At 31.3% G+C, this 13275-nt stretch overlaps 2 protein-coding genes across 2 annotated transcripts in view; one reads left to right on the top strand and one right to left on the bottom strand.

Annotated features, from left to right (window-relative positions):
* Positions 1–505, top strand: part of LOC129217473 (28S ribosomal protein S29, mitochondrial-like) — a 60453-nt gene extending 59948 nt beyond the window's left edge. Inside the window, exon 13 of the mRNA XM_054851779.1 lies at positions 382–505. Within this exon, the coding sequence (XP_054707754.1) occupies positions 382–467 (86 nt within the window). The 3' untranslated portion in view covers positions 468–505. The remainder of the gene's footprint in view (positions 1–381) is intronic.
* Positions 506–820: 315 nt separating this feature from the next.
* LOC129217472 (3-hydroxy-3-methylglutaryl-coenzyme A reductase-like) overlaps positions 821–13275 on the bottom strand; it is a 38572-nt gene continuing 26117 nt past the window's right edge. The window contains exons 13-22 of the mRNA XM_054851778.1: positions 12637–12795; positions 12269–12354; positions 11372–11443; positions 10869–10974; positions 10658–10764; positions 5403–5466; positions 3043–3183; positions 2780–2938; positions 1835–1989; positions 821–1255 (exon numbers count right to left, since the gene is read on the bottom strand). Of these exons, the coding sequence (XP_054707753.1) occupies positions 1174–1255; positions 1835–1989; positions 2780–2938; positions 3043–3183; positions 5403–5466; positions 10658–10764; positions 10869–10974; positions 11372–11443; positions 12269–12354; positions 12637–12795 (1131 nt within the window). The 3' untranslated portion in view covers positions 821–1173. The remainder of the gene's footprint in view (positions 1256–1834; positions 1990–2779; positions 2939–3042; positions 3184–5402; positions 5467–10657; positions 10765–10868; positions 10975–11371; positions 11444–12268; positions 12355–12636; positions 12796–13275) is intronic.

The raw sequence follows: 13275 nt of genomic DNA, 5'->3' as shown, positions 1-13275 counted from the left end.
AGCAAATGAAAATAGAATTAATTAATTCAGAGGATCCAGAAACAGTCAAACGTTAGATGAGATGTAGTTGCATTAGATAAAAGTTTTAAAAATCTAAATACATTAAATGGCTCAGAAAATTGAGTTAGCCTGAGAGTGATGTCTTAAGCATGTCTGTTACTGGTGCCGTTACCCTATGTCATTTGGAGAAAAACATTACTGGTTTTAGTGCTGAACCTTTGAAAAATTCTACAAATATTTTTAATAAGTTGGAAATTGCCCTACTGAAAAATTAACATGTCCCGCCCAGTGTCTTTCAATTTAAGTGTTTTGTTTCGTTTTATAGTGCATGTATTTTGCGTTATAAACGTTGAAACTTAACAAAATGTGTTTAATTTACAGCTCAAGAAGAAAGTGGTAGAAAGCAACTTAAGTTCCTTAGTGGTTACAATCCTGACTGGTTAAGAAAGCTTTGTGATCCTTTATAAGTTATGCATGTAAATAAAATATATCATTTGTTATTGTAGCATGTTCGATATTTATTCATAGCAAATATTACTCCCCTTATAGTTTTATAACTTGGTTAGGTAAAACAAAATTTCAAATTCTAAAACACATCCTGTGAGAAACACCATTGTTAACCTTAAGACTCAAAGATTGACCATTCAGCTCGCCAAATAGTCATTGTTGCGATTAGAAAATTCCAGGTCTTTAAAAGTAGCCCTAATCTCAGTCTAATTGTCTTCGGTCTACATATTTCACAACTAAGAGAAATGAACAAGAAACTACACATGTATGATTTACACCTGCAGCATTATGTGAAATAAAATCAAAAGTCCCATTTAAAAGGTAATATACAATTCTAAATTTATTAACCTATTATTTACATGTTTTCATATGTAGCAAAATTTTTCAAAAGGCTTGTGAAGGCTGGAGTGAAACTCATACAAATCTTTTAAGTAGAAATAATGGAGGATTTAATGCATTCATCTATTTTCAAGATCAAATGTGTGAAAACTTGATACATGCTAAAGATATTTGCTTGAGTTGGAAGTGCTGAATGATTTTTCTTTCCTTAACTCTGTAATGCCCATGGCTAAAAATTCTTTGATCACTTTTGAAAATGCAATGAGTTGAAGAGATGTTTTTTCTTTGCTTCATATGCCTTCGAAGATTTCAATATCGGACAACAGCTCATGACGTTGGATTCACATTAACTAAAGCATTATCTACTGATGGTAGTGACGTCAACTGAGACTGAACATTTACAGTTGACCTAAAAAATAAAATAAAGGAATATGAGCATTGCTACAAATATTTATACTGCAATTAATTTTTTGCAGTTACATGTTCAACCAATGAGCATTTTCTTTCAGTTTTTATTTTGATGTATGTTTTTAAGATTCCATAAAAAAAAATCATGGTTTATTATGACTAATTCATGAAAAATGTCCTAAAATGATTTTTCTGGTCTTTCATAACAAGAAAAGAAGAGGAAGGGAATGTGTACTCACAATCTAGTTAAGATAATATGAGGCAATGAGAAGCAAATTGATATAAGTGGACATTTTCAAGCTTTGAGTAACAAATTGTTTTGAGTGTTTAAAGTTGCAGTCCTAGGTAGGCTTTGATTGAAATTTTTTTCTAAATCATGCTGTATTGCAGCATCTTCCATGGCTACTAGTAATATCCTCTGCCCCAAAACAGGGAAGAGGTTCACCTACCATTTGTACTAGTTACTTCCAAATTTGTAATTTTGCCACTTACATCCTTTTGCATCTCACTACCTCATATATGAATAATACTTTTAAAATAACTGGTGGATATGCTGTTCAAACTAACAATTTTTACATACCTGTTGTGTGTCATATGGGAACGTACAAGATGTCCTTCTGCTAATGCAGAAAGAAGGGAAAGCTCACCCGCAAGAACTGTTGCACAAACAATTTTTGCTAATTTTGAAGCATTTCTGCCAGGACATGAATCACAAGGTCCCTTAACTCCAAGAAGCTGAAAAAAATGACATTAACCATCATAGTTCTAATGTTACAGGTGTTAGGATAAATTTTGATTTAACTTATTTGACAAGCCTTACTGCTACATAGAAAGTAATATTTGTTTTACCCTCAAAAAGAGCTTATAAATTTTAAAAGATGTTTTAAATTTAAGTGCAATTTCAGTTTAAGATAAGAGTTAGTTTCCTTAAAATCCATCCTCCCAACCGAGTGGGAAAAACAAACATTGAGTCAACATTCAAAATTTTGTTCGAAATCATTAAGTTTTATGCATAGAAAAATATCCTCTTTTTTTTACATCAAAAAACCTTGAATTGGAATCATGAATAAATTTTCGGAAGACTTTTTTTTCCTCGGCCAAATATGTATAATGATCCAGGGGTGACCAAAAGGTCAATCCTAGAATTATTTTTAGTAGATCTGTGTAGTGTTTATAAGACAACTACTTTAAAATTTCAAATAGCACTCATCCTCAAAAATGATTTGAATCCTTATTATTTGGGAAACAACTGAAAAAAAAAAAAAAAACAATTTCTGTGTGATACATAATTGATCTCAAATCAACCTTTTAAAACACATTTTATCGATCAATGCACTGAATCAAAATTCATTATTGTCATTAGAAGTTAACACATCACCAATGAAGCTTTCATCACTGTCATTTATCATCTATATTTGATAAACAAAGACTCGTTTACAACTCAATTCTACAACTGAAGTACACAGTTACAAGCTGAAAATGCAAGAGGACATGTTAATTATTCTTGATATAATGCACTAATTACCTCTAAACAAGAAGACTGTGCTGGAAGAAATGTGCCTCCTCCTACAGTTCCTACTTCTATAGAAGGCATTGTACAGGTGATATATAGGTCTTTGTCATCTTCTCCAGTGACTTCTAGTTGAGTCAAACAGTTGGAACTAGTAACATTTTGGGCAGGATCCTACATGAAGTCCATCGTTAACAAAGATATTAAACATTTAGGGGTCACAAAATTCTTTAATGTTGAATAGTCTTAATTTCTTATAAACTAGAATCTATACTTACTTGACCAGTTGCAAGATAAATGGCAGTGACAATATTTGCAGCTTGGGCATTGAATCCACCAATGCTCCCTGCCATAGCAGATCCAATGTAATTTTTTGCTATGTTCAACTTGACTAAAGTTTGTACATCTGTTTTTAAAACCTAGTAATAAAAAAAATGTTAGTTTTCAAATCAATGCTTTTTGTACATATATTTAATTTGAAAACTTTTTTGACATTGAGATTCGTAGCAATTCAGTTACAATACAAAGCCATAATACAAGCTACAATACACAATTACTTTTTTTAAACTTCATACAACTACTTAACTAACAAAGATTTTTTAAATCTAAAGTGGACACCATGACCACATAACTTCCTTACATATCAATTAAAGAACTTTGGATACATTTTACTAATTAAAGTACAATTGCTGTTGAAGTCTGAAAACCAAAATTTATTGCGATTAAAATACTGCTTTACATGAATTGTAACAAAAACATGTTGAAAGGCATGTGTCGCCAATATTCACAAAGTGATGTGAAATATTTATCAGATGACTATGGCACCTGCGAGAAAATACCTTGATAGGAAAAATGACTGAAATTAACATTGATTTGCTACAAAAGACAAGTAAAGATTCTTTATGGAACATCTTAATTATACCAAAAGCGGAGATGCACAACTGTACACAGTACAATTCCTGTATATAAAGACAGAATTTCAACCTTCTGCTACTGTCAGGGTTCATACTCTATTTGGATGAAAAAATTCCATGACTTTTCCAAGACTTTTTCATGACTTCAATGAAAATTTTCATGACCTCGTTATACGAAGAGAATAGCACTATTTAATCTCAAACTTGGTAATATTTGGAAATGAACATTAGCAAAACGTCTATATGAATGCCACAGCCTCATTGAAGCACTTACTCGTAATGGAAAAAATATAAGTGCACACTTAAAAACCTAAACTATTCTTATTTGTCTTCATCATATAAATTTAAGTAAAGTAAAAATGCAGCGAGGCGAATATGACAATGCTTAAATGTCTGATATTTTTTTTAAAAAACAGGCAGAATGAAATCGAATGGGACAAAGGTTGAATGAGTCATCACTAAGTTTCAATAAATTTGCTTCAAAAGTTACCTTTTAGTGTCAACAGTGCCTTTAATCATCCACGTAACTTGACAGTATTTTGGTTCTTTGAATAAAGCCACATAGTTTGGTCCTTTATGTTTCTAAACTAGAACTTTTTTGAAAAAACCATTCATTAATGAATCAATCTTCTGATTCAGAAGTATATTTGTTTTAATTACAAATTTGCATATTTTCAAATGTATATAAATTAATAGGTTCAGAAATTCCAGAACACGTTTAATTCCCGACATTGAACGTAGCAGTGGGTCGTATGGATTAGTTTTGTGTGCCGTATGTTGGGCACTACTGTTTTAGAGCATTAGAATTCCTTTTTTTCTGTATTCTATCGCCTGACTTAAGATCTTTATTTTCTAAGACATTCAACAAATTAAGATAAACTCTGATAAATTTAATAATAAAGTCCTTACGAGTGATGGAATCGAACTCGCATGCAATTGAATTGCTTTTTTTTTTTGAGTGGGCGTGGCAAAACTAAGAACGTGAAATTTTGCTACTACAGAATATGAAACATAAGAAGTGTTTAAAATAACAGTAAATTCAGAATAAGTGATTTCCAGGCAGTAAAATCACATCGCAAAAAATTGCAAGCAGCTGCGACAGGAGTGGATGCAATGAGATTTCTAAATTCAGATTTGATTTTTGAATCGTTCAATTTTCGACTTTTAATAGCTTTTATGTGCTATACTGTTAAATCACTCAAGATTTCTAATGCTCCTTTAGCTGCTGTTCTTTTCTCTTTGTCCAGGAAATTTTTCCATGACTTGAAATAAATTTCCATGACTTTCAATGAAAATTTCAATTTTCCATGACTTTTCCAGGTTTGAAATTCTGTTATTTTTTTTCCATGACTTTCCAGGATTTCCATGACCCGTGCGAACCCTGTACTGTTTTGTAACATGAGATATATATTACAATACAACACTAAAAAAACTTGTCTGAATTAACTTCAAGAAATTTGCAATAACCCTATCATGTACCAAGCATGGTAAATCATGTCTTCATGTTGGTGCAGTAAACTGGAAATAAACAAATGGAATCTTCCACAACAATTGCTGTATCTTCCTAAATATTCAAGCTCTCGCCTGAAGCCAAAAGGGTGGAGCAAATGATTTATGTGTCAAAAAACATGCTTTGCTATGCTCTAATGATTGACACTTTTTTGTCCTTATTTATTAAAAAATACAAAAACAACTTTTAAAATGTACGTCAGTAAAGCAATTACCTCTTTTACTACTTTAGCCGGAATTTTTGCTCCACAAACCACTTCTTTGCCACGTCCTTGAATCCTATACAGAGGAAGAGAAAATTAACAAACATTATGCCACATTATACAAAAAATGCAAAGTTAATTTCTGTTGAAAATAAAATTGCATGTTAAAAAAAATTATTTTTTTCTCTCTTTAGTAGCAAGACTTGAACTTTTTAAAACTTGAATTTGATTTGATTGAAATTTCAGCACATACCATCAATGTATTGAAAGACCAATTATGTAACTGAAATTTCACATTTGTCTGTTTTGGCTAATAATACAAATTAGAAAGTTGGAAATTTAATACCTCAATCAGTTATCTACAGAATTAAACAAAACTATGCTTATAAGCTGATTATAAAATTCATTCATATGCCTGAAACCATAATTTAAGCACCACTTTATTTTGTTCCAAAAATAGCAATTATTGCTGGATTAATTTCCATTAGAAAATTATGGGAAAAATGGGTTTCACTTTTAAAGCTAACATGGTATTTAAATGAGGCCAAAGTAATAACGATAGAATTCAAATATTTCCAAATCAAAAATATTGTGCTTGGTAGCAAAAAATATATTATTTTCTGTGATTATCTGCATTTTAATCATCAGCTTCAAAAAATATTGAAAACATTTTTTTTTTTTTTTTTGAGTCGTTTACCATATATAAATGCAGATTTTTGAAATACTTTTAATTTCAGAAAATGTTAGTTCAAATATAGCATGTTTGAGATTTTTGCCGATTACAATTTGCAAGGAATTGAAAAAAAAAAAAAAAAAAAGTGAGAGCTCTTAACAAATACATTTCAACATATATAAAGATCTAATGCATTCCAATGTGTTTAATTTAAAACACAAAGTAAGAAATGAATTCAGGATTATTTAAAATGTCAGCATGCAAACAGAAAGAAGTCATTCAATTTTTAAATTTTCAAATGAATAGCTAAAATTAGAAGCATTTGATGCAGAAAGATGTAAACACATATTCCTTCATTTACAAAAAAATAAATAAACTGATTTATTCTTTAGATTAAAAAAGATGAAACAAAGGGCATAGCAACAAATCAAGGGTTTGAAAATATCATGATATTTTCAAAAATATTGAAAATATCTGATAGTTTGATATATATTTGATATTTTCAATCAGCAGAAACTAAAGTCTTCAAAATAGTAAATGCATCCTCAAATCACTCTATTTCCTTATATTATTATTACAACATGTAGACTTAAAGTTAAGGTTTCTTTCATTACTTACATATAATATTTCATTTAACATTTTAATCAATTTTAATGAGTTAGTTTAGCATTAGCTGTTTTACTCATTTTTATTCTGTTAACTACTTTTACACAGTTTTGTTACACTGAAATAAAAAATATGTATTAGTTGGTGCACAGTCATAAGACATTTCCTTTTTTTTCCAACCAACATTTAGTATTCGCAACTCCAGCGCTCGAATACGCTACCTTGCGGTGATTTACAAAACTGCCGAAGAAACTAAAACATTGCCACGTTGCGTTTCACTGTGTCTGTTGACGTAGACACAGGCAGTTTGTTCTGAGTATTTATTCATGAAATCTATGTGTCTAGTTTGCTTTCAGTGGCGGATACAGCCGGCGGGCAGCCGGGCATTTACCCGGTGGGCCGATCATGCTTCGGGCCGATCAACTAACAGCAAAGTCTTTCAGGCCTGTCTACTAACAGCAAAATAAATTTTGCTCGCATGTGTTTAGAATAACGCAAATTCGCAAAACACAGCCTCAGCTCATTTTTACGCATGGGCTAAAGCTTGCAAGCTTGCGGGTGGAGGGAGGTAGGGCCGTCACCAAGAGGGGGGAGGGGATTTCTGAAATGGGGCTGCCCAGGGCCTGATTACCACACAGGCTGACTAGGTCTAGGTCTGGGCCCCATGTTCCTAAGGGGCCCCAAATGTTTTAAAGAATTATGCATAGCATTGCAACAATATGAGAAATACATGTATTTTTTAAAAAATAAAAAAATATGATTTATTAATTGGGAAAAAACTTCTTCAAAGGGGGATTTTTAATCATTCTGCCAGTAACGAATTCACTTGGTCACGATTATGAGGGGGCCCAAAGGGGATTCATAAATGTACATAAGTGATTTATACATAGTTGTTTGATTAGACAAAGAGGCCCTCAAAAATGCCGTGTTTTAAAAATGTAAATCAAACACTGCATAGTCTTCAGGGGGCCCCCAAATTAATGTGGGCCTAGGGCCTCACTTTTAGTTAGTCGGACCTTGGGGCTGCCAATATGTTATTAGTGTTGTAATAAAAAAATAAATGAATAAATTTAAAAAAAAACAGGGAAACCTTAGCGATCGTAAAAAAGTTAAAATACTTTTGGTCTCTGACGCTTCTATTTATAAATGAAAATTCACAATTGCTATAAAATGCAACTTACAACAAGCCCTGACATGAGGTCATGTCAGCTTAGTTGGAGAATAGGGGCCCGGCTCGGAATTGAACTCGTGCAGAGGGTAAAATATCTTAATGGTGAAAGGTGTAGAAGGGGGTCTGTGAAAAAAATTTTACCTATGTCATTTTTTCCTGGGTTCGCTTTTGCTCTCAGCGACCCTGTTTATAACAATTGGAATAAAAGTGAAAAAAAAATTTTTTACGTAAAATTATTTTTAAAATGCAATCTTAAAATACCATTGAGGAGCATGTAAGACTCTAGATTATTAAAATTATCAAATGAAAGGCCAGAGGCCAACGAATTGTGCGTTTCAAACATTTTTTGACGAAACATAAAGTATTCTGTATGCTGTACAAACTCACGGTTTCGGGCCCCTCAGTTTAAAAAGAAAATAAGTTGATAAAAACCAATGTCGAAAGAATTCCGTGGTCCCCAGAACCTCCCCCCCCCCTACTAATATTATCGAAGATCGTGTAAAATTAAAATTTTTGGGCTTCAATTTTAAATAACTTTATAAGAAACCAGCCAAATCCACTCCCGCCTTAACATGGAATTCCAGTTTTGAAAATTTGCTGGAGGAAAGTACTCGAACCTCTCCCATTTTTTTGACATTCCCAAAGATGGTCTAAAAATGTCTTTTTAAATTAACAGTATCAAAAATTTTCTGAGAAAGTGCACCATCCCCTCCTCTCTCTCGGCATTATCAATAAAGAACGTTTTAAATCTGATTTTTAGTGCTTCAATTTCGAAAATTTTCCGGGGTGAACCTCCTGAAAACTCCTTCTCCTAACATCACTGAAGGTCAGCAAAAATTTCGTTTTTGGAACTTAACTTTCGAGTAACTGCCGGCGCCCTAGTCTTTACCAAAACAGGCTTTTAAGACTTCAATTTGAAAATTTTCTCGTGGGTGGCCTCGGAATCTATCTCGACTTAAAATCACCAAAGATCTTCTAAAACTGCATTTTCAGAGCTAATACTTTTTTAAAAATTTCAGAGAAGAGCCCCCGGAACCACTCTTCATACCATATACTCGAATATAATTTAAAATTCTGTTTTTGGATTTCCACTTCCGAAAAATTGCAGCAGGAGAAACCCTGAACTACGCTCCCCTAACATCACCAAATATTGTCTAAAACTGAGCTTTTAAGACTACAATTTCAAAAATTTTTGCTATAGAGGCCCCCCGGACCCCCCTATTTCAGACAATGTTAATCTTTCCATTAAGTTTATGTTGCTAATACTTTAATGACTCCCAGAAGCCAGAAAGCTAAGTCCTCATATTTAAGTGATATCCCAATCATTAAGTAAAATTTAATATCTATAAGAGCTATGGGGCCGCTACATCTCGTAATGCCAGGGCCGATTTTTTCAACCAATCCGCCACTTTTTGCTTTCAGCTACAGAAATTAATTCGTCTCTTAGTAGTATTCTCGAGCTTCTCAAAATAATGTTAGTTTTCCTTATTTCCTTCTAAAATATGAATGGTGAAAGCGAAAACTCTGGATTAACAAACTTGGATAACGTTATACAAGGTAAAAAAATTTATTGTTTTGTATGAATTTGTAAGAATATAAGTTTTTTTAATCTTAAATTAATTTAACTAACCATATTTTACAGCAGCATTTAGTTGGAATGGACAGTATGCAAAATATTTTCTTGAATATATTATCGTAGAACAAAATGAAAAATGTTTAACCGAGAAAGAATTTACTTTATTCCTTTTATTCTCAGCTGAAAGGTTTCGCCAAATTTGTTTAGGGTTATAGTTTTAGTATTGTGCGAGCAAAGTAACCTTGGTGAGATTTCGCGGTTTTAGTTAAACCATTTTTAATTTTTATCATGAGTGGAATAAAATGGTGGTAAGATTACAGAATTCGATAAGTAAAAAGAAATAATGGTCAATCAAACTGAAAAGAAAACTACCACCATATATCCGTGAGAATTTTGTTGATGATTTGCATAACATGACACAATTAAATCGTAACTCAGAAATTAGAAAAATCGAAACAGAAAAATTTTAAATTAACCGATTCGGGAATTCGAGAGAAATAACTCGGCTACAAATGCAAAACAATAAGCACTAGCCAAGCAAGGCAAAAAAGTATCATCTTCTTTCGATAATAATTTGTAATGTCATATTAAATTTTCTAGCATTAATTGTTATTCTTGTCAGGCCACAATTATTATTTAGTTTTATCAAGAATTGATAAATATCGAAGAATTCAACATCGTGAAAATGGCTGCTTAGAACTACGAACTACGTAGTTTGCATTAATGTTTGACGTTTAGTAATGCTTCTTGAATTCTCATTTCTTTCTACGTGGGCCAGAATATCAACAAGACTTTGAAAATTAATATAAAAAGAATAAAGCGAAAAAATCATGCATACGAACAAAATTTACTAGGCTTATTAGCATTTTCTTCGTTACCACGTGCATTTTAGTTTTTTTGTCCGCCATTAGACAGTGACTGCAGTGCCCCCTATAGTTTGTTGGAGTTGCGAATTAGTAGTTTAGTAACTAGGCACTTTTAATATGAATTAAAATTATTACATTACTAATATTTTTATGAATATAAAATAAAAATGGAATATTATATTAATTTTTTTTATATTAATGATGTATTAATACATCATAAAAATATAGTACATATATCTTTGGTTATTTTTAATAATAAATAAACAATATTACCATGATTAATAATTTTTATACTGAAAATACTGTAGTTGAAAAAATAAATATTTGACTGCTTTTTTTCGGCGAACCCTGAACAAAACTAAAAATAACACTAACCAATTAAGAGCAGCTGGCTTTTTATCTGTACAATAGTTGCCACTGAGACTCAGGATTTCTACACTTGGAAATATTTCACGTAATTTATTGAGTGCAACATCAGATCCCTATGTAAGAAAATGACAGTTAGTTTAGCAGAACCTAAGAAGAAAATAAAAGAGTTAATGTATTTCATTTGGGGGGAAAATGTTTGTTTGAAAATAAAACTTACTTTGGACAACATATTCATACCCATGGCATCACCAGTAACTGCTCTAAACCTGAGAAAAGCTAATGGTCCAGCAGTTTGTACTTCAACACTTTGTAATCGTGCAAACCTGCAATAAAAAATTATTATTATCACATAAAAGGCATTTTCTAAGTAATGCATGTTTTGTTCATTGAAGATACAACTATTGCTACCAATCACTTCTTTATTTAAATCATCTAGCCACAAATTCCTTTATTGATTAACAAATGAAAGTTTTTTGTTTAAAATGCAAAAGTGTCTTATAAATTCTGAAATGAAGAGATTATAAAAGATTTTAAATATTTATTTTGAAGATGAACTTGACTCAAGCAATGTTTTTTTTTTTTTTTTAATATATATAGACACAGCTTGAAAATGATTTGTACAATTTTAAGATAGTACAAATGAGTTCACAATTTCCATAACCCATACATATATGAATAATTTAATGTCAGAAATGTAGACCAAAAGAAAAGGCAAAGTACCTGCTTGTCGAATCAAATGCAGCTTTTAAAATTTCAAAATTTTCTCTCTTTTCAACCCATCTTTTTACTTCTCTAGAAATAATTTCAAATTAATAAATTAACATTAGAGCAGAATGTTTTACATGATAAATAAAATAGCATTGAAGAAACCTACAAACTTTTTACAGTTCAAACGAAGAAATTTAATAACATTAAAGAAAATATCACAACGATAAATCGCACAAATTTGCAGACAGATGTTAGGTCTCTGCAAGTTATAAGTTTCCAATGGTTAGGTCTCCATTTTTCAAAGTTATAAGTTTTCAATAAAAACTTCAAAAAATATAAATTTGTATTATTTTTCTCTAATTTTTTGCAAAAAGGTAGTTCTTTGTTACACTATTCTTTTTGTCTCATTTATTCAGTAATCATTTATTGTAGTCTATTTGACAGGCCTAAAATTTAAATTCCATATTTGTTATCAGTTTCAAGTTTAAACACAGAACTTATCTATACTTAATGAATGCAATTGGCAGTTTTGCTATGCTTTTATTTTATTTTAAGAACGACAAACCTGCTGGGCAACATCAAACACTTCTTTTCTTGTGACACATATCTTTTAAAATTAATAGTAGATCTTTTTTAAAGCCTTTATGCTTAGCAACAATATTTTAAACATTTAGCAGAGTTTAAAAATAATTCTTTCATTAAACAGAACAAAACATAATATACATTCTATGAGAACTGCTTTTTTGAGAGTGAAATGCTTTTAATAATTTAAAAAGCAAATTGCACCTCAAAATAAATTTTATGAGTATTCGTACAAGTCACTCTTGTGAAATAATTTATTGAAACAAAATTATTTGCTTTAAAAAGTGATTCAGAGAAAATAGCTTTCATACTATGAATTCAACATACCCAGCTTCTACTTCAGATGGCATTCTTACAACTGGACCTCGTGTCATGCCATCACCCAATAAACTACTTCTAACTCCACCTGATAGCTGAAAAAATCATCAGTAAGTTTATCAACTTTACTTATACTTGAATTTATTTTTCTTTAATATTTTATTAAGATAATAATAAGCAAAATTTAAATGAAATACAGTTGATTCTCTTTTTAACAACTTTCAAGGGACCACAAAAAATCGTCCTTAAATAGAATACTTCTAAAATCACAACTGAGCATCTGGGACCATAAAAAGTCATCTTTAAATAGAGAAAATCGTAAAATAGAGAGTCATGAAACAGAGAACCAACTGTATAATTAAAGTAAAGAAACTTACAGCCAGGGCTCGACAACCTCTATTAGTACTTGCTACAAGACAACCTTCAGTAGTTGCCATTGGAACGTACAGCATTTCTCCATCTAAGAAAAGAGGTCCTGCAACTCCAACAGGAATAGGAACATAGCCTATAACATTTTCACAACAAGATCCCATCACCTAAAAATTTAAAATTCTTTACAAGTTTTTGCATCATTTCACTTAAATATGGATTCACATTTTTAAGCAAACAGCTGGAACTTAATTTCTATGCAAGCTCAGTTCCAATAGTAAAATAAGAAATAACGTATAATAACACAAATTGCAGATCACTGCAGACACATATTTTGGGAACCCCTTTTACAATGCAAAATAAGTGAGCGTATGGATGAAAAAGACATCCTTTTGTCAGATGTATTTTGTCAGAAGCTCACATATTTTTCATTGAAAAAAGGGTTCCTTGTAACCCCAAAACAAGTGTCTGCAGTAATCTGCAGTATGAGCTATTATATGTTATTAATTATTTTACTTTTCAAGCACAAAAGTATTCATTTAACTTCAGTTCAAATAGTTTTTTCTCCCCCCCCCCCCATTTGAATTTTCAGTTAAAATAGAATTTCGGATTTTTTTATATGAATATTCATGAACAGCTTTGTGGAA

This window comes from Uloborus diversus, chromosome 2, assembly GCF_026930045.1.
Source record: "Uloborus diversus isolate 005 chromosome 2, Udiv.v.3.1, whole genome shotgun sequence".
Lineage (NCBI taxonomy): Eukaryota > Metazoa > Arthropoda > Arachnida > Araneae > Uloboridae > Uloborus > Uloborus diversus.
This window is presented reverse-complemented; position numbering and strand designations above follow the sequence as displayed.